Source organism: Callithrix jacchus, chromosome 17 (assembly GCF_049354715.1).
Source record: "Callithrix jacchus isolate 240 chromosome 17, calJac240_pri, whole genome shotgun sequence".
Classification (NCBI taxonomy): Eukaryota; Metazoa; Chordata; class Mammalia; order Primates; family Cebidae; genus Callithrix; species Callithrix jacchus.
In genome coordinates, this window is record NC_133518.1 from 65962236 (window position 1) to 65983247 (window position 21012).

Consider the following 21012-nt stretch of genomic DNA (forward strand, 5'->3'; position numbering starts at 1 on the left):
TTTTTTTTTTTTTTTTTTTTTTTTTTGGCCAGGCATAGCGGCATGCACCTGTGGTTCTAACTACCCAACGGCTGTGGTAGAAGGATTGCTTGGGCCTAGGATTTCGAGGCTGCAGTGAGCTATGATTTTGCCACTGCACTCCAGCCTGGGTGACAAAGTGAAATGTGAAACCCTGTTTCAAAAAAAAAGCAGAAGAGAAGAAGAAGAAGAATTAATCATTGATACATTTGTATCTCAAATATTGTTCATCCTCTGAAAAACATAAACAATAAAAGCTATGCCTTTAAATTTAATGTTTTCATGACTAAACATATTTCCTAAGCCCCCAAAATATTGACTTTCCACAGTAAAGGGTCTAACCCATGATACACTGCCGAACCAATGAGTTCCTCAAGGAGCTTGGCAAACCGTGAGACCATTGTGATACTTGGTTCTTGCCTCTGTATAGTGGGGCTTAGAGAACTAGAGCAGTCTCTGAGGTGCCTCCCAGCTCTCCAATTCAGTGACTCAAAGAATGATGACTGATTTAGGGATTTAGGAAGAAGTTCTAGTCAACAGAAGGCTAGGCACTTATGACATTAATATTGAGTCATTTCAAGAAGGAATGGTGGCAATTTAAGACCATTGCATGAAACATTCTGATTGCCTGAAGGTTTGTGGAATAGGCTACAATTTGGTGTCTGGGATGAGGAAGGGAACAAGATGGTGGCGATGGTCTCTACATGTTAAAATCTACCCTTGTTATTCTTCGAATTTCCATCATGGCCTCTCTCAGTAACCAACTCCATTCCAGTTCCAGAAGTTCTAGGCTGTGAACTGTGGGTAGTAACTTGGATTTCCCCTCCACCTTTTCTCTCCCTCAGATTCCTCCCTGAATCCTTTCCAAAGTAAGTGGTAAGAAACCACTTCTCTTGTCATAGATGAAATCACTCCCATCCTTGCTTAACAACCAAATTATTTAATAGTTCTTTTTTTAATCACTTGATTTCCATATGATGCTCCTCCTCATGAGTTATTGAAATATATTTTTAAAAGAATTAGGAGATTGATAATTTGCCCTGGGAATAGAAAAGCAGATGGAAACATACTTTATCACTTTGTTATGCACTAGTTTAATAAGATTTCTTAGCAATTTTGGGCATATTAGACTGTTTTAATCAATATGTTTCATCCACTGTTACCAATGTATACACTTTGTCTACTCTACAACTAGATTTCTGTGTCCCATGTTCCCCAGAAGGCCTCCCTGTTTCCTGTGATGATACATAAAGACCAGACATCTTGGCTTTTGGGCTCACTCTGTTTAATGTCACATTCAAAGTAACATTGAGTAAAATTTTCTAATGTATGTGTAATTGATAATAATGGCTGTACTGGAATTTAACTCCTTTTCCAATTCCTTAATGAAATAATGGGTCTAGCTGACAATCATCAATATACAATGATATGCCCCCCAAACAGACAACGGAACATCATGAGCCTACTCATGGAATATTACCACCTATAAAATATTATTACGAAAAAGGTAGAATCTGGATCAGATCAAAAAACATCACTTTGTTGGAAAAACAAGAATCAGAGGATTATGTTAACACCACAGAACGGCAACCAGCATATCCAGAACCTGGAAAACCAGACGGAACAAATGCCCCAATTTCTTCAATCTATTACAAGAAGAAATAAAAGAGGAGAGTTGAGGGGAGAGACCTCTAGACGAAGAGAATTAAATGATACATCAATCACATATGTGGGAGCTGTTTGTATCCTGATTAATACAAACCACTCCAAGGAACAAGCAAACAAAAAGAACAATAAGAACAACTTTATGAGACAACCAGAAAAACGTACCCGGACATTTCTAGATATTCAGAAATGATTGTTGATTTTCTAGGTAAGATAATTGCATGGCAGTTATATACATATTTTAAGAGTCCTTTTCTTTAAGGGCTGTGTACGGAAATAATTGTGGATTAGAGGACAGGAATTTTGGGATTCGTGGCAGAAAGAGTGGAGTGGGGATTACAGGAAGAAACAAGAGAGGCCATGAATTGATGGTTATTGTAGCTGGCGGTGCACACGTGGGGGTCCATTGCTCTCTACTTTTTCAAACTGTGTAATACTTGCAATTATTTTTGAATGAATAAAAAATGTTTCCTTTGCGAATGCATCTAAGTTTACTATCACATATGTCATAAAATTGGTAGTTAATGATACCTACTAATATTCGGAACTACTCAACAATTCACAAAGCAGTTAAATTTATAATCTCACTTCTTCCTTCTGGGTACTACTTGCAGTGATAGGTGCTGTTGGAATCCTCACTTCACAGATGAGGAAACAAAGTTCAGTGAAACTGAAGACGGTGCCGCTGGAAAGGGGCGGCGGACTAGAACTTAGGTCTTAGAACTCCAAATGCCAGGCTCCTTCCGCAATATTAAGAAACTTTTAAAGAAGCCTAGGAGTGCGGGGCACAGTGGCTCACGCCTGTAATCCCAGCACTTTGGGAGGCCAAGGCGGGCGGATTACCTGAGATCGGGAGTTCGAGACCAGCCTGACCAAACATGGAGAAACCCTGTCTCTACTCCAGGCGTGGTGGCGCATGCCTGTAATCCCGGCTACTTAGGAGGCTGAAGCAGCAGAATCGCTTGAACCCGGGAGGCGGAAGTTGCAGTGAGTCGAGATAGCGACATTGCGTTCTTTTTTTTTTTTTTTTTTTTTTTAACAGAACCGTTCGGGACCTGACAAAGCAGCGTGTTTAAGAGTGGAAGAACCCTCTTCGGCTGGGAGACGTGCTCTCCATGGCCACCAGATGGCGAAGGCTACCCGCGGCCCAGAAGAGAGCGGGGCTGCAGCCGGGCGCGGAAACAGCGGTCCGACCTGGAGGCCAAGGGCGAGGCGCGGGGTCCTCCTCCACGCCAACTGTGTGCGGAAATCTGAGTGGGACTTAAAGTCACAAAAGTCCCTATGTGAGTCCTGCTGCCTCTCTAGTGCTGATAGAAAAGGGTTCTGAGCTTTTTAAGGAGGCAGGAGAAAATTAAACTCGTGTGTGTGTGTGTGTGTGTGTGTGTGGTGGGAGGGGAATGCTGCCAAAAATACGCATTGCTTCGGCGGCGGTCAGCGATCCCTCCGACGCGGGGGCACTTCAGGGACCATTTTTGAGGGCCTGTGTAGCTTTTGGGCGGCTGAATCCTTCCCTTGGGAGCTCCATACGTGTCTTCCGCAACACACAGAGGACTCCCAGGGTTGAAGACGTGGGTGCATATGTGTGTGTGCGCGCGCCCACGTCGTGCTTTCTTTTTCATTTAAACCGTAATAAGGAGAAATTCGATAGCCAGCAAGGCCGGAGTTCCATTGTCTTGGGGGTGGGGTGTGGGGAAGGTGTCTGTAACTTCAGTCTGCCCAAAAATCGTTTAGCTCCTGCGCCCAGGAGAAAATGCAGCGCAGGTCGGATTCGGGCGCGCGGAAAGCCCTGCGAACCCCAAATGTGTGCGCTGAGCCGAGGTCTCTGCAAGCTGCAGGAGGGAATCTGACCTCCGACAAACACAGGCGCCGGAGGACCGGGTCCTGGGATTGGCGCACTCCCGGGCTGGACCTGCGGGGTTCGCACATTTGAAAGCGTAAACTTGAGGAATGACGACTGGTCGATGGGTGTTTTATAGAGTGGGACTCAATCGGGCTCACCAACAGATATTTCTAAATTCCCTTTTAAAAAGAACCTCCCAGGGCTTTCGAAATCTCCGCGGGGTGAAAACTAAACTTTGGAGCCGGTGTGTATAGGAGTAGATACCGGGGTGAGAGCCAGAAAGAGAAGCGACACAGTGTCCAGGCGAATGGGAAAGGAAAGAGTTTAATTTTTATTTCTACTGGTAGCTAAATGTCGATAAAAATCAAAGGGCATGCGGGAAAGTTTTTATTCCAGAGCTTTTCCATGACCCTCGCAGAGATTTTAAAAATTACATTCCACCCCCTCCGTAGGTTGGATTCAGAAAGAAGCGACTGCAGAGGAGAGGGAAGACCGTGAGTGTGCTTTTACCTGGGTTTAAAGTGAATCAAAGACGGCTGTAAAAAGGGAGGCCGGGACCAAAAACAGATTTAGAGCTCGAAACTCTTCCCTGCGGGTTTGGAAGATCCGTTGCTGCAGACTTGAAACGGGCTCCAAACCCGCGCCCAAACCCGGGCTGAAAATATAGCGCGCTAATCTACAGCTACCCCTCCTCCCCAGGTTCTTTCTGGCTCTTCCCGCCTTTCCCAGTTTCCCTTCCAGACGTCGGCGGCTCCCCCATTCCACCCCCAGGACAGCTACTCTACATCCCAGCAATTCCCAGCTTCTGCACCGAGGAGGAGGAATTTTGGAACCACCCAGAGCGAACTCGTGCCGGGGCGGGGTGGGGGCCGGAGGAAGTTCCTGCTCCGAATTCTCCTCAAAGCAGAAAAGAATTCCAGGGGCTACTTGTGCGCGGCTTCTCACCGCACCCCCCCCCCCCCACGCGCTTCCTTTTTTTCCCTCGCAAATCAACATCAAAAAAGTGGCGATGGAAAGAACACCAGTGGAAAATGGCAAATAACAGTATTTCCAACTCCGAGTCAGGTCCTCTTTGCACTGCTTTTTCCTGTTTCATTGCAATTTCTTTATTTCATTGTGGTCTTTTGTTTGGGGCAAGAACGGAGATGTGAACCCGGACGAGCCAGCAGACCCCCAAGCCAGTATCTCCCAGTGCACACCGCTTGCACCGTTGCAAACGCGGGGACCCTGGCAGAGAATGTAAACAAACCGGGCGCCCAGCCCTTGATCTTTATTTAAATAGAGGCTTGTTTATCGGTGTCATCCTAGGAGGATTAATTAGATACATCTCTTCACAATTTGGTGTCTGACACTCCATCTTAGGAATGCCTTATCACAAGGTGTTAATTGGGGCCACTCAGCCACTTACGTTTCTATTAAACACTGTGAGGGACTTTTCACAAGTACCAGGTTCTTTTTACTGTACGGTGCAAAAATATACAGGACTCGAAATAGACTAAGGCCAGAATCTGCTTTATCCTGGCAGTGATTAGCACTTAGGGGCTTTCTAGAGGGCACAAATAGGAGAGGACTCTTTTTGAAATTCCATCGCATCTCCCAATATTCGATGGTGGGATGCGGATGTAAGGGGGGCTTGGGGGTGTGGGGGAGGCGCTGACCAGAATGGGCGGGCTAGGAGTCTCCGTTCCGGAATCTAAATCTGTCATCCACAATACATATATATTAAAAAGCACATTTTCAACGCTTTTGTCTCTGGCTCCCCAGTAAAGTTCCGGGAGCCTTTGCTAAAGTGTTTTGAGCAGGCCGTTCGGAAACGCGGAGCAGGAGTTTGAGCCCCCAAGGTCACGGGTGGCGCAGGAAGAACTCGGGCCCCAGAGGGATGGAGGGGAAAGGAGACAGGACAGTCGAGGTACAAGGTCCCAGCGGCCTTAATTGGGCGCAGAAGGGGAGGAGGTCCCGGCTGATTGCTCGCCTCCCAGCGGCTAATCCTCTTAGCAGCTGCATTTCCGCGCTACGCAGTTAGCAGAATGACCCTCCCAGCCAGACCTTTACCCCGGGAGGGTCCAGGAGGGGGCTGGAAAGGTTTGCAAGCTGGGCCCGAAGCCGTCTGCTGATAAGCCCGGCGGGACGTCTGGCGGGGGTGGGGGGGAACAAAGCGGACCTCCACCCCACACTCCTTGGTTTGACTGTTTGGACAGCCCAGGGTTCAGCCAGGGGATGGGCTGTCCTTCGTCTCCCCGTGGAGCGTGGGCCAAATAAACGGAACAAAGCGCAAGGTGAACTGCTCCAAGGCAACTGTTTGCAGAGCGGCGCTGCGCGGAACGACTGGAATCCTCCTCTGAAAGTGCCACCACCGCCCCTAGCCTGCGCCTCAGCCCGAGTAACCGCGGAGTTTGACTGCAGCCACCGAGGCCGGCAGCCCGCGGCGGCGGGTGCGCAGTGTCTCGGTTCAGAAGGAAGCCGCAGGTGGGCGCCGAGGCTGAGCTGTGTGCAGCCCCCGCGCCGCCGCACCCCAGGGAACCGAACTGGTGGGCGCTCAAAGGCCCACGGGGGTTCCCAGGGAGCCTACGTGGGCCTAAGGATGGGTGGCCCCAAGTAAGCCTAGGAAAAAAGCCCAGAGAACCTAAGTAAGTGGCCAGATGCCCTGACAGAGCCTGGTCTCCAAGAACCAGGAGCGGCAGTTTTCGAGGCTTAAGTCTGATGTGGGCAATCAGCTGCAATACTCCCTTCCCCGCCCCCGCCATCCCCCTCCGCCCCCTGCCGCCAAAACCCATTGTCCAGACTTCCCAGTGGGGTGAGGAAATAGCCCCATTCCATTTCAAGGAAAAAAGAAGATAAACAAAAGCATCCCCACCCCCGCATGACTACAGTATCCAGTTAGAGATTCTAGAGTCTTCCGTGGAGGTAGGGGATGGGTGAGGCAGTGTTAAAGCTGAAAAGGATGAAGAGGAAGCAAAATGAGATCTTTAGAACAAAGATGAAAATCCCAGCAGTACTGAAGACAGAGCTATGCCCGTTCCCTTATTGAACCACATTTATTAAAAATGACTAAGACTGTACATAAAAATCCAAGATCTCTAAAAAGCCAATGGGAGCTGTGGCATCAGGTTTAGTTTCTTCACATTACCAAGTTAGGGAGAGGGGATGGCGCAGGAAGATGAAATAGGAGTTTTCCTTAAACACGGTTCAAGTTAGTACAGAGTAGATGAAAACATTCTTAACTATCTAAGAAGTAAACAGAATATTCCCAAATATCATGGGGATGATGAAATGCTCCCCTTGCCCCTGCAGCTGAAAGTGATTTGCAAATCTGTACAAAGCCAAAGCACCAATTTTACATTATCCCAGACACCTACGTAGACTATTTGTACAATATATTCCACATTATTCTACAGTGTATCTAAACACACAACTGTACACTTTAAATTCTCTTTTTTTTTTTTTTTTTTTTTTTTTGGCGACTCCCTCCCTTCCCCTCTCCTGAGTCCTACTGGTCACTCCCACACATAGCAGAGGCCTAGCAAGTCTCAAGTGAGGCAATCCTGGACTAGGGCAAACATGGCTTGTTCCAAAAGCCAGGGGGGTAAGGAATCAAAGTCGGGTGAGACCATCAATTTCACAAACGCTTTTCTTGACTCCTGGACCCAATATCTTTTGCCCCTGGCAGAATGTAACAGTAAAATGTCTCCTGCTGAAACTGAAGGCCCATCCCTCTTCCAGAAGCCAAGCACCTTAACACTCGGCTTCTATTTGCTTAAGAATTTACAAATAGAAATGAGAATCAAAGGTTTTAACTCATTTGATAGCAATGGGTACTCAATATTCACAGCCTGCTTCTTTGAATGGTTAGTGTCTCAAATAAATACAGAACCTTGGATACCCTTCGAATTTTAAGATACCTTAAAGTCTTCCATTAATTGTATATTTTTTTAAATGCTAGGTTTGTTTCAGTTACCTGCAGCAATCAAAAAGCTTTGGCACCTTCTTTTAGATAATTGCACAAAACAGGATGCATCAAGGTGGAAGGCAAACATCTTTTTGGCAACCTAGGCAAAGAAGACAACAAAAACACCACCAAGTCCATCTGCAAAAAGTTAGCTAATATTTGAGGTGAAAATAACTCTTTAGGGAGTGGTGTAAAAAGCATAATACCCTCCCATGCCTTTTGAGGTGTCTTTACTATACTCTTCAGCATTCATGTCCTCACACTTTATGGAAGGAGAATTTTCATTACTGGAGGTGCTAGGAGACAGCCGCCTTCGCTTACAAGCACTGGTATATACCCCTGAATCATTGGAATCTAGAGATTTGATGGAAGGGGGTGTCTCTATCCAAGAAGAGCCAATTTCCTCTTTCACTTTCTCTTTGGAGAGCTGATCTTCAGAGAACACAGTGGGGCTTGTTCTGGAGGTCCACGGTAGTCCAGCTGCCATCTTTCTCTGATAAGAACCTCGACCTCCCCACCCTGCCATTGCAGGGAAGGTTGGGTCGGGGTAATACCCCAGGGCGTGGGATGTCTGAAGGGGCAAGGATTTAATGCCATATGGGAGCAAGGTGCTAGAAGTATATTCAGATTCATAGGAACCGATGTCTAGTTTGTTGGTCCCAGGTTGCTGGACAGGCGTGACAAGCCACCGCTGGGGAGGGTTGGCCACCTCTTCGCTCTGTTGGGGTGAAAGGAGGCCGTTGGTCTGTGGCACGGTTCTCTCGCCATTATAATAGCGGGGTTGAGGTAAAGTGTTGACAAAGGGCTCCGGGAAGAAGGACTGAACGCCGTACCGACCTCCAGGGACAATCTGATGGGATCTAGGAGAATCCGTGGGAGATGGAGTTAACCTGTCATTTTCTGAAGCGGTGTACATGCTACAATATAAAGAGAAACACTTAAAAAAAAAAACCCTAATGTTGTCCCCAAACAAACCGCCTCCCAGAAATGAAAAAGGCTGTGTTGGTTATCCGTATGAAAGTGCTGGTCTGTTGGACAGGAAGAACAGTCAGGAGATGCATTCGAGGATTTTAGCTGGACTCTTGGCTTATTGGGAAAAATTTCCTACTATTATAAGAAAAAGTTTCCTCCTAGGCATCAAGTATTTAAACTATAGAAAATATACCTTTACCAGTCTAGAACATGAAAAACTCAGATCAAACCTCCTTTGTCAATGTGATGGAGGAAACGCTGGTTGCGGTGGTAGAAAACTCAGATTTTAAAAACAGCAGGGCCGTGCTGTTTCACATTGTGAAATTACATCCTCTTAGTTTCAGGTTTTTCTTATGTTAAAAAAAAAAAAAAGAGCGGGGGTGGGGAGAGTAATAATATCTGCTCTTGGGAGAATAAAAAAGGTGGATCAAATGAAAAGGAAGGTATATAAATGCAGATTCTTAAAATTTCAAGTCTTCACTTAAATGCTAAAAAAAACCTCTTAATTTTAAGTCTTTAACATTTCTTCAAAAATTAACACAACCCTTTTGAGAAAACTCTAAAGCAAGATTAGTAGAAGGGGAAAAAATTTGGAAAAATAAAAATAGGTAAAAATCTCAAAGGTAAAAGCTGTTCCTAAAATATATTCTCAGCAAAGTGTCTGTTGACGTATGTCCTGTTCAGAGCTGATCATGCAAGTGTGGATAAAAGTTGCACTTACGAATCATAGTTGTCTCTGAAGCCTTTTGCAAAGGGGTTATGATCGATCTTTAGTTGAGTAATCTAGATGGGGGAGAAAAACAGTCATTGAGGGCTTTACATGCTGGACCTTAGCTTTAGAGATTCTTGAGATGTCTGGGACACTCACGTCGGTGTTTTGGTAGGCAGTCACTGCAATGAATTGCGTTTCTGAGAAGGTAAAGGTCTGGGTCTTTGAGGGCTCGTTCAAGTCCTCTACGCTGTCCTCTGTAACTTCAACAATGTGGAGTCGGGGTTGGTATTTGTGTAAGGACTGTAAGACTATCATCTAGAAAGAATACAGAAAAAAAGTTGCTAAATCTAAAAAGTCTCTTAGTGGTCAACAAAATTAGATTTTGACAAATTATGTGTTGTAGTATGGGACTCCTAAATGCTCCTCACCAACAGCTGTCTTTGCTTATTGCAACTTTAAAGGCCTCATTATTGCCCTCCCCCGCCCACCGACTTTTTAAAAAATTTAAAACATAGCTTGGTATGTGGTTTCCATAAATACACTTTCCTCTTGGTTTTCGGTATTTCTCTTCCTAATAGTCAACTCACTGTTACTGAAATCCAATAAGAAAGTAAAGATGAGAAAGGCCAAAAGAACAAAAATTGTTAGAAATAGACTAGCCAAAAGGTCACAACTGCAATGATAAATACAGTAAGAAGAGTAGGAACTCGGAGTAGAAAAAAGTGTTATAGTCAGAGCAGAAGACACCCCCTCCTCCTCTGTCACTCTACCTGGGTGTTGTTGTTATTTGCGCCTTTGTTATTGGTGAGTTTTAATTTCCCAAATGAAATCTCCTGTCTCATCCAGTGGGAACCAGTATTAGGAGACTCTGGGTGGACATACATTTTGTTGCCTAAGAGAAAAAATAAAACACAAAACCCAAGTATATAGGGCTGTTTACAGATGGGAGAAGGGGAGGGATGTCTCTTAGCTATGGGCAAGGTATAAGAGTGAGCCTTACAGCTGGTCTCCCAGCAAAAGTTGCTTAAGGAGGCCAGTGGAGACCAGTAGGACTACACTGACATCCCTCCTGGGCCCCTGTGCTTCCAACCTTCCTTGCACTAGGCACTTGCTTGAATGATATCTCAGAATTTAAAAACTGAGCTAATAGGAAATAGCACTTGAAGGTCAATTTGGGGCTTTCTAAAGCTGTAAGGGTAACATCCCATGGAAGGTAGTTGGACATTTGTGGGTCAACTAAATTTTGGCTGGGCTTTCTCAAGTGAACATTAGAATCCCAGGAGCCCTTCCCACCTGGAGAGCTTATGACTACCCGTTTCTTAAATGCAGGGGTTGGGGTGGGGTGGGGTGATGTCTTAAAGTTTCTAAATATCTGTATATTGGCAGGCGAGAAATCTGACTTAGCAAATTCTCCTCTCGTCAAACAATCAACACAAAGAAACTCTCACTAACACCTCTAGGCCTCAGAATGGAAGGGGAAACAAGTGCTAGCTTTAAATGTGAATTGTCTGAGTCGAGGGTTTCGATTTCTTCCCACTAGCCGGTTCCGCCCGGCTCGGGCCTCTTCTCTGCTCACCCTGCATGTTATTGTCGGCTTTGCCGCAGGTCACCCACTTGCCCCCTTGGAAGCGCCAGTGGTTGGGGTCTGCCAGCACCACCTCTACGAACACATTGTAGTGGGCGGTGGGATTGAGTCCGTTTATGTTGAAGCTCAAGAAAGGAAACATGCGCCTGTGTGCAAGGGAATAGAACCAGAAAAATAGATTTAAATCGGAATGTCCTAGAACGGGCCCAGACCCCGGCAGGTTCCCCGGACACCTGGGATAGGGTCGGGGCACATTTAAAAGTTGGCAATGAACAGAATGCTGGTAGAGTGAGTGGCCTGAAACTGTGTGAAATATTTTAGTTGGCAACTCTTGGAACCTTTCCCTCTTTTCAAAGTAAAATAAAATCTGCCACAACGTCGGTATATCCCAAATTAACGTGCTTCCAAACCCTCAAGTTCTCGGCCCTTTCAGATGCTCATTAAAATTTTTCTCCGAGGATGTTTAAAACTACTAATTTTTAAATGAACCACTTTAAAAAGTACCAGAGAACAGTATTAGGTTGTTCTTGTTAAAAATACATATTAAAACTTTAGGATAAAAGCCCCTGTTGAGTGTTCCTCTCTGAGCACCCACCCCTCCCTTTCCCCAGAAGTAGCCAGTGTTAGCAGTTGGATGTGTATCAGAACTTTCTCGTGCACCGAATCCGAGCCAGGTCTGGCTCCAGGGCTGGTCTAACCACCTATTCTGACCAACCCTCCGAGGTCGGCGCTCTAGCCCTCTCACCCACCTTCCGGAGGCGCCCCGTGGAGACCCTGGCGCCTAAAACTGCGGGAGCCCATCTACGGCGCTCAGGAGGCCAGCTCTTGAACCTTTCCCTACCCGTGGCTCCTTGCCGGCTTGCAGGCAAGCACCAGCCGACCGCCGAGCAGGCGGATCTAAAGCATCCAGCTGGAGGACATGCCCTAATTTCCATTTCCGCCTCCTCCAGGTCTGTTCAGGTGAGGATGATGGGAGGGAAAAGGAGCGTACAGCCGCAACCTTAGCACCCTGCAAGAGCCGCCGGTGCGTGGACACAGAAGGACACAGCATTGGAGATGCGGTGTCTACGGAGATTTATTGCGCTCGGTGAAACACTCAAGCACCGCGCGGAAAGATTGGGTACAGCTCCCTCATCCCCGACCTTCCCCTGGACCACACGTTCACCCTTTATCCCCGAACCCAGGGTACCCTCCACGCTGCGCTCACCTGCCCTGTTTCGTAATGATCATCTCAGTTTGGTGGCGGTGGAATTTGAGCCACAGAGGCCGGTTGCACAGGTAGACGTGGGCACGGAAGCCAGAACCGGGAACCCCTAGGCCCCCCAATCCTCCGCAAGATCCCGCCGCTGCGGCTCCAGGGTACGGCCCGTAGAGCGGAGCACCCTGGCTGTACTGATAGGTGCCAGGCCCGCCGCCCCCGCCGCTGCTACCGCCCGCGCCACTGCCCGCGCCGGCTCCTGGGCCGAACTGCGCCCTCCCGGGTGGGCACACAGCCGCGGGGAAGCCGCCGGGGGGCAGCATGGAGCCGTAGGGGTAGCGCGCCCCGTTAGGAGCCGGGTACACAGGTCCGTGGGGCGCCCCAGCCGCCGCCTGGTACGGGAAGAGTGAGCAGGGCGCAGCCAGCTCCGACCCCTGAGGCCCGGGGGACTGGAGGTAGTAGCGCTCGGAGCTCAGGCTGTCCATGGAGTAGCGCGCAGTGGCTGCAGCCGCGGCGGCGGCGGCGGCGGCGGCCGCTGCAGCGGCGGAGGGCAGCTCCTCCTCCCCGCAGGGGGAGCCCTTGCGGCCGTCCGGGGGCCCTGGCTTGGCCACTGCCGCAGCGCTGGCAAAGGCGTCCCCGGCGTCGGTGTCACTAAGCATGGCCGCGGGGGCCCCTGCGCTGGCGGCTGCGGGCTCCCCGCTCACCGGGTCGCAGGAGAGACCGCCGGAGAACTTCTTGGACGCTTTGTCTAAGTCCAACTTCTGAGGAGACGGGGCCGCGCCGGGTAGGTGGCCGGCGCTCCCGCCGCTGCCGCCTCGCGCACTCTCCAGCGGGTAGAAGTGCGCACCGGGCAGGTTCACCGAGCTCACCAAGAGCTGCTCCCCTAACTGCATGCTTTGCAAAGCGCAGACGGCAGCTGGCTGCTTCCTCTCCTCCGGTGGCCTTATTATAAAGGCAGGATGGGGGAGCCAGCGCCCTCTTCCGAGGGGAAGGTAACTTCCCCTTCCTCCCGCGCCGGGGTTACCCACCTGCCGACTCGCAGGCAGCTACGGCGCGCACTGGCGCGCCCTGAATCCAGCGTCCTTTACGCAAGGAAAGCGCCGTGATTTGGAAAGCAGGAGGTGGAAACTAACCCAGAAGCCCTCTCCTTTTCCTTCCTCGTACCTCTTGCTCCTCAGGACCCCCACCCTCCTCCCACACTCACACGCTGGAAGCAGGGGACTTAGATGTTCGTCCCCATCCACCCACTAGCCCGCGCCTTTCTGCCCTTTTTCAATTTCCAAACCATCGGTCAAGTTGACCACTTGAAAACTTACGGGCTGTCACTGGCTGCTTTATATACTTGCCGCCAGGGAGGGGCTTCGCGGCCTCACATCCCGGAGACCCTCCTATTGGCTGATGGAGGTGACACTAATTCAATTAGGCATTTACTAATTGGATCAAGTCGCTTGCGACTTTCTTTTCCTTTAGCCTGATTTTTTTCTTCTTTTTTTGACTGCGTCCCGCTGTGAGAATGAATCCTGGTGTCTGTAATTTTGCTGGAGTTTAGGGGGACAAGGTTTGAGGTCTCCGTAGAGGTGTCCATCCTTGGCATATTAGTCATCTCAGCCCTCTGCGCGAGGAAAGAGTTGGCTAGAGCAGATTTTAGAGGCCAGAGGGAGAAAGACTCTTCAAGCTGATTGCTTGCAGGGAAGCGCCCCTCCCGGAGGCTGGGGGAAACTGGGGAGAGTTCGAACTAGGGCAAGTTGGAGACAAGGAAGTCGCTTACCTCGTTGGAAGCTGTAACTTCAAAGCACACCTTCCTTTCGTTGAAGGCGGATTCCATGGCCTTCAAGGCACAGGAGCCACTTTTTGTTCGTTCCCATCCTTTCCCAAACCTTTCCCACTACGTAAGTGGGAAAGGTTTGTAGAGAGAAAACTCGCGCTAAGATTTTGGGGTTCCGGGGACGGTGAGAGCACATTGCCATCCTCGAGGACCTAAGCTCTCAGCTTCTAAATCAGAAGCCTGGATAGGGTAGGGTACTGGGGACAGGACAAGAGTCAAACTAGGCGAGCTAACAACCACTACATACTCACGCCATCACGCCTGTTTTCAGGGAGACAATCACTTTTATTCCACACCACTTACAATCCACGCTGCTCAGTTTTCCTGATCCTGGATTCCGTCCCTTCACCAGCATCTTCAGTAAGGCCTGACACCAAGAAACAAAGGTTCCCTAGCAGCCCTGCAGTTGGGATTCCCTGTGCCTCTACTCTGCGGCTAACACAGAAGGTAGACTAATTAGTGTAATAATCAGTTTGATATTGAATTAAACTCCAGCTGCTTGTTTCTTCGCTGCGTTTCCGCAGTTAGAGTCAAGCGCGGGGCCGTCATATTTTATTGTTTCATTATTACAGAAGCTGGGGGCACGTTTCCTTGAGGATAAGGAGAAGCCTGAATATTCGCTGTTAATAAGCAATTACAGACGTCGCCAGTAATCGCTCCGGGAGCGCATTTTCCGGCTGAGATGTCCGGACACTGCTTCCCCAACCGAACGCGATCACACGGGAAACTGTTCGCCCACAACAGATGAGGTGGCCAAAGGATTGCTGAGCGCGCACACGCAAGGGTAGAACAGTGCGAAGCTTTCAAACCCAGCTTTCCAACCACAGCAGCACCAACATCGGCTTGTCTGGGGTCTCCGAGAATGAGGTCCTTAATGCACTTGGAGTCTCCAGGACATTTATCACAGTTTTTTTGGGGGGCGGGGGGCGGGTGTATGTATGCGTGTGTTCGCGCGGGTGCGCGCTCGCATGTGGGTGGTGGTGAAAACCAGGAGTGCGCAAAGATTTTCGGGGTCAAGGTACTGCCAGAGGGGAGAGGGCAAGATGAGATGAATGGGCTGGAGCAGTGGCCTTGTAGGTCCAGGGCCAGAGTGGCCAGGAGCAGATCGCCAGAAAGCTGGTACTGAGCGCGTTCTGCCCTGCGCTCCCTGCATTTCGTCCCATCAGTATAGATCGGGTTTGGCACGGCTGTCTGCTTCGATCACTACACTGACCATGCCTTCCTCCCCTACATTAGTGTTAGTTATCTTGACCCAAGGAAGTCTCGAGTATTGACTGTTCAGAGAGGATAGCCTTGTGAAGACTTCATGATCGTCAACCTGGGAGATTCCGAGAGGGTTAGGCGAGCACAAGGAAAGAAAGGGGCCGCGCCGCTTGGGCGGCTTTGATGACATATCTATTCCTGGGCTAGCGGTCTTGGTTACTATTCGTGGGATCTTCCACATTATCCTTGACCTGAGTTGCAAGATGTCTAAGGGGAAAGTAGGGATGAGAAATCTCCCAAATATGAGACCTAATCTCACGTTATTTGGAGCTAGGGTGGCCAAAGGTACATGACAGTTGTGCGCTTTAACAAAGCAAGAAGCGGGCCTCGGTGTCGCTTCAAAATGCTTTTGACGCGGCCAGGGAAGCGCTTCGCGTGGCAAAGTGCCATCGCAGGCAACAGGCATCGTTCCGACCCACTCTGGCGCGAATAACGCGGGCCAGCTGTCCCCCGAGCCATATCAGAAAGGGCTGATTTTATTCCAGCCCCAGAGCAAGCTTTTGAAAGCACATGAGTTCAGTATGAGTACCACCTAATTATTAAATATATACACGATGTGTATAATTAGGATTTGTATTGATTCTTGGGGGCAGGAAATTTTGGTTTATATTTACCAACTTCACCTACAAATCTATTATTTTATCCAAACTTGAACACATTTTACAGTTGGAGAAGCAAAGACAAATTCAAAGATAATAAAATTCAGTTTCTATAAAACTACTCTAGGACCCAGGAATTTTGGAACGTGGAAAATATGTACATAATATTATATTACATATTGTATCACATTACATTTGTAAATATATGTTACAAGTTCTCTTTAAGAAATGAAAAGCACTGTTTCAACTACAGATTTTTTTCTCCGGCTGGATAAAGATAAAGAAATCTCATTTAATGGTTCTGTGTTAATTAGCTAATCACATTGTTATTATTACATTTAGAATATACTAGTCTAAAATGCCTGGAAAGTTATAGATGAGCAAGTTTGTGATTTCCTGCTTGAAATGGGCTTTCCTTTTGCTGGCTCAATATTACTTGTAGCCAGGGGAAGAGACATAAAAAATATTTTCACGTGTCCCAGCCACACTTTAAAATCCAGGGACTCCTTTCCAGAAATAGGAATAGCAAAGAAAGTCCAAAGCAGTGGCTTAAGTGAACACATCAGGCAGCACCCTCCTTAGATTGAGTGGGCAAATAACAGAGCCTTCCAGCCTGTTTGCTGGTTGATTTCAATTACACCCCAAGCTTCATGAAATCCAAATGAGACATTTATTGAAAGGTGCCTGGTTTTATGTGGCTCAACTGACAGTGTATTGGAATACTCTGAACAAAAACATCAACATTGGGGAGGAAACATGGAGACCCCTTGGAACCCCAGACCCAAATACCGGCTGGATTAACTCAAATCTTGCACCTTTCAGCCTGAGATGGAGCAAGCAGGAATCTTTGAAGGCTACCAGGAAGCCAAGGCCAAGTCTGTACGTGAGAATATTAAAGATCTCACACTCTATTGTTCTGAGGAATAATGCCAATTTCATGCCACTGTCTTGGTCCAAGTTATTGCCAACTTGACCAGATGACCCCTTTATCTCTTTCTCCTCCTGAAAGGTAATCACCATCCGTGTACTGATCTTTTAAAAGCAAAACTGAGGAAGCATTGGCTGCAACAGGACTATTATACATTAAATACATTTACACACATATGGATACATTACAGAGGTGAGTTTTAGATGAGTGCAATGATATATGGTTTACCTCTCCCATGTGCCACCCACCCCCCACAACCAAGGGGGCCCATATAAATGTCCCAATAAATACTATTATTTTCACCCCCACTAAAAACGTGTTATCAAAACACTGTCCATGTTATTCAAACACTTTGTAAATTCTGAGCAGACTTGCTGCCGGTTCTCCTTTTAACCCTAGGAAAACATTCCAACATTAACCGGTCACCAGCGCTTCGCCTGGACTCTGGGAAAGCGTCAATGGGTTTTTTGTGGTGAGTTGGTCCTTTTACTATTTATCTATGGCCCTTTTTTTGTTGATGTTACATTTTATTTCACCATCTCAGGTTCACTCTTTGGCCCTTTGTTCTCTGATGGCCAGATCTGCAACCTCTGCTGTGCTTTTCAAAGAAGGAGGGAGCTTTCATGTTAGGTTGTTCATGTTTCATATATATATATATATATATATATATACACACACAAATTTTTTTTTTAAGAAAGTGTCCCATAAGATAAAGCATCTTGGCAAGCACAAGCAGTGCTGATTCTGCTGACAACAGCAAAATACTCCCACCAACAGTTTCACTTTTGTAAGAATTTTTAGAATTTGTATTTCACCATGACACTGAAATACACTGACCAATTGCTTTACAAAAACAAAAACAAGAAAACCCAAAGCAGATCTACAAATGTGTGATGTGAAGGGTTATATTAAACCCATGATATTTTTCAACAAAAAAAAAATGACCAATTTAAACTATTATCTTTGCTCTAAGTCTCTTTATCTACCTTGTTAATGCACTTGTGGTTCACTGTTAAAACATGAGGAGGTGAAGGAATCCTGAAATGGATGTTAATAAACACACTAGTAGTTGCTTATTACAAAAGATAAATGATCTTTTCCTAAAGGTTGAATCAAGGATCTTTGGCAAATCGCACATAATCATGACTCACCCTTTAATGACAGTATTTTTTAAACTGCTAATGAATTTCTGCGTTAGCTGCTGTTTTATCATCATCTCCATCTTTTCCCTTTTCCTAGTCATATATATGGGATTATATAACAACAAGAAAAGCCATATTAAGCAACAAAAGTAAAACACTCTAAAGAAAGAAAGTTCATTTTGGGAACGTTTGGCTAATTCTTGCTACATTCTACGTGAAAGTTACATGGGGCTCCATCTAGCTTGCTCACTTTTCTACCCTGAAAAGCCTGGAGTAAGGTAGGTGCTCAGCAGTTAAAAGAAAATCTTTCCTGAATCGGTGTGCTGGAACAGCTAACACAGGTCACAGACAGTCTCGGGTCTTAGGCTTCATAACCACAACGACTAAAGTAATTTTTTCCCCCCAAGATAAAAAGAAAACAAAGATCCTTCTAAATTAATAGACCTGACATTTTCATCTTTTTTTGACTTTAAAATATAGTTTTCATTTTTAAAAACTTTTCTGTCTCAAGGTTCTTACATTGTTGCATGTCTTTTGTATATCCATGCTAAACTTCTTCCATAGCAAAATAGAAAAAAAGAAGTTAGTGCTGGAGCTGTAGTACAGCTGTTAAGGGAAGCAAACACCATGACACCAAGGAGAAATGTTAACTTGAATGTATGTTGCTGACAGAGTTGACAGAATCTATGAAAATTAATGTTTAACAGAAGGCACCCCTATGATACAGGTGCAGCAAGATGTCCACACAACAGGTGGGGAGAACCCAAATCCTGTTGACCAAAGCTTCCATATGACAGCGGTAGCTGGAATCCCCCATCCAGACCCTATGTGAGAAAAGTAGAGAGAGTTAGTCTGGCTTGGGGAATTAGCAAAAATAACTAAGCTCATAAGATAACCAAGTGAGAAACAGTGAGAGGGAAGGAGAAAGGAAGGACAGACAACAGGATAGAAAAACGTCACAGTCATTCCTTTAAAGGTCTCCGTTTTCAGACTCCTAAGAGAAAAGCAGAACATTGTATTCAGAAATTTATTTATGGCTGTAACCTTTGCTGTCTTTGTGAGTCTGGGCAAGCTCTTTAACCTCTGCGTGCCTCAGTTTCCCCGTCTGTATAATAACAGTCCATATAATATGAAGCAATTAGAACAGCACCTGGTACCTGTATAGGAAGCCTTTCCTACTACTTGCCATTACGCTTAAACTGAGTTGCTTATTAAGATACAGGAACTAAACGAGGTTGAATGAACCTTAGTCTTTTTCCTCCCTGGGATTCCTAGTCCGATGGGGGAGGCCAAGAGCTCAGAGGTCAAAAGCAACGTGAACCAGCTGGAGTAAGTCAGTCAGAACCAAAGAGAGTCCCCAGTTACTCTAACAGCTCTTTTTCATTTCCCCGACGGGGAAATCAAGTGCCCTCCCAGTGAGCTCGGCTGGAGAGGTGCACTTCAAAGCGAGGCGGCCGGGGCGCCCTAACCAGGGTGTGCCTTCCGCCCCCACCAGGCCGCCATTAGCATTCTGTTTTTCCCAAGGCCTCCAGTCTCTCCTGCCACCCGCTGGGATTTTGCCGTTCCGGCCGATTACTTGTCAAAAAGAGAAAATAGGGTATTTAGCTCAGCTTTTGTTCTCCACCTACTTGGTTAAACGCCTGACCACGAAGGAGTTAAGTGCGTAGTCGGAAGCCTCCCGCAGGGTTCGCGCTCCAGGAGAAGGCACCCTTCACTGGAAGTCCATCTGGGTCCACTCGCTGTGGGTCCCTGAGGGCCTCAGGGGCGGCATTTGCAAATTGAGGGGACAGAGCAAGTGCAGAGCAAGATCAACCGCAAAGGGCGGCTGTCGAGGGAAGTCCGGAGGAGGCCCCCAAGGCAAGGCCGGCCTGTGCTGCTTAATCACGCGGCAGGGGCCGGGATGGTCCCTGGAACTCCCTCCCGCGACAGATTAAGAAGGAGCCACAGGAAAGGGGTATCCAAGGGGCAGCAAAAAGCAGCTAGGATCATTTCTCCACCACTTAGGGCTGACTTTTCAAGAATACAGTTTATTTGCAAATTCACAAAGGAGGAGAATAAGAAAGGCAGCAGCAGCAGCTGATGGCTCTTCTTTATGTGTATGATCTTTGAAAAGAAACAGCACCCTAAATGGTTATGATCCCATTTTACGGAAGAGTAAAGTGATGCTTAGAGAGGCGAAGACCCTGGCTCAAAGCACGCAGCTGAAAATGGTGGCCTGGGGATGTGAATTCGAGCAGTCTGGGCTGTGGTGCTCCTAGAGGGAAAATTAAGTACCTGTGAATGGGGCACGGGTGGGTCGTTGTTTTCTTTGGGGAGGAGGTCAGATGGAAGCTATAGAATCCTTGGGGAGGAGGTCAGATGTAGGCTATGGAATGGGACCCTTTCTTTGGGGAGGAGGTCAGATGTAGGCTATTGAATGGGACCCTTCCTCAGAAGTGAGTCTTCGGAGGAAGCCAGTGAATGGCATTCAGTGCCCATCTACAGCCTCTGGACCATCAGAATGAGCCTCTGGGGGCAACTGGGCTCCATAACTCCTCTGTAAACCCCAACTTTGGAGTAGAATCGATCATCCTTGCTTGGCATAATCACGACCGGTGTTGTTCACTCTCTAAGTGCTAGGGCTGGGCCAAGCCCTTGGCATACATTATCCCATTTAGGCTCTCACTACCGACTCTTGAAGGTAGGTGCTTTCAGCATCTTTGCTTTACAGTTAAGAAAATCGAGGCTCGGAGAGATAAGATAACTTGCCCGAGGTTACACAACTTGTAGACCTCAAGTTCAGGAGGACCGAGAAGCTGGGGAAGGCGGTGCCTTCTGTCTGGACCTCTGAAACCTTTAACAGAAAACGGATTCCCCTGGCCCCGAGCTTATACTGAGGGGCGATCCGGAGACAGAGCCGCGGCGAAGCAACAGCCAGTTCTCTCCTCCATCCCCCTCCAGATAAATTTCCTTTGCTCCTACTCCTCGCTGGGGTTCGCGGTGCCCCTGTCTGCCACATGAAAGCGCTCTCTAAAGCTAGGGTTTTTGGACTTTAGGAGAGCTTCTCGCCTCCTCCTAGATGTTGGAAGCCTTCGAATTGCGCAAGGGCCTGGAAACCAGAAAACTCGTCTGGTCTCTCCCTCCTCTGAGCGCAGGACGGCGGCGGGCGCCCTAATCCCGAAACGCTCATCTCTGGGGCTGCGCACTCGCCAGCACAGCAGGCAACGCCGCTTCAGAGGAGTCTTTCAGGACGCTGAGCGCGAGGCGAATGCTCCCAACTTAATGCACTGTCGCTCCCACCCACACCCTGGTCCGCGCGGCCCGGGCAAAAAACAATAAT

General features: G+C 47.6%; 1 protein-coding gene and 1 long non-coding RNA gene across 3 annotated transcripts; one reads left to right on the top strand and one right to left on the bottom strand.

Annotated features, from left to right (window-relative positions):
* Positions 1-6539: 6539 nt before the first annotated feature.
* On the bottom strand, positions 6540-12858 carry EOMES (eomesodermin). Of its 2 annotated transcripts, none has more exons than XM_002759673.5 (6): positions 11946-12858; positions 10730-10884; positions 9924-10045; positions 9310-9468; positions 9163-9224; positions 6540-8329 (listed from the first exon to the last, which is right to left on the bottom strand). In XM_002759673.5, the coding sequence occupies exons 1-6, from the start codon at positions 12827-12829 to the stop codon at positions 7648-7650; spliced, it is 2064 nt and encodes a 687-aa protein (XP_002759719.2). In that variant the 5' UTR covers positions 12830-12858; the 3' UTR covers positions 6540-7647. The 2 variants fall into 2 exon arrangements, with proteins under 2 accessions (XP_002759719.2, XP_008982188.2); XM_008983940.4 differs by having other exon boundaries at positions 6540-8386.
* A 1171-nt stretch (positions 12859-14029) lies between these two features.
* On the top strand, positions 14030-15987 carry LOC144580027 (uncharacterized). Its single transcript, XR_013528913.1, has 2 exons — positions 14030-14208; positions 14334-15987. It is a non-coding gene; the product is annotated as an uncharacterized LOC144580027 (long non-coding RNA).
* The last annotated feature ends 5025 nt before the right edge of the window (positions 15988-21012 follow it).

Excerpts from the sequence above, each read along its gene's own strand:
- EOMES (XM_008983940.4), bottom strand. The coding sequence starts at position 12,829 with ATGCAGTTAGGGGAGCAGCTCTTGGTGAGCTCGGTGAACCTGCCCGGT. Across the intron at positions 10,885-11,945 it reads ATCATTACGAAACAGGGCAG|GCGCATGTTTCCTTTCTTGA; the intron begins GTGAGCGCAGCG and ends CCTTGCACACAG. Across the intron at positions 9,225-9,309 it reads CTGCCTACCAAAACACCGAC|ATTACTCAACTAAAGATCGA; the intron begins GTGAGTGTCCCA and ends TCCCCCATCTAG.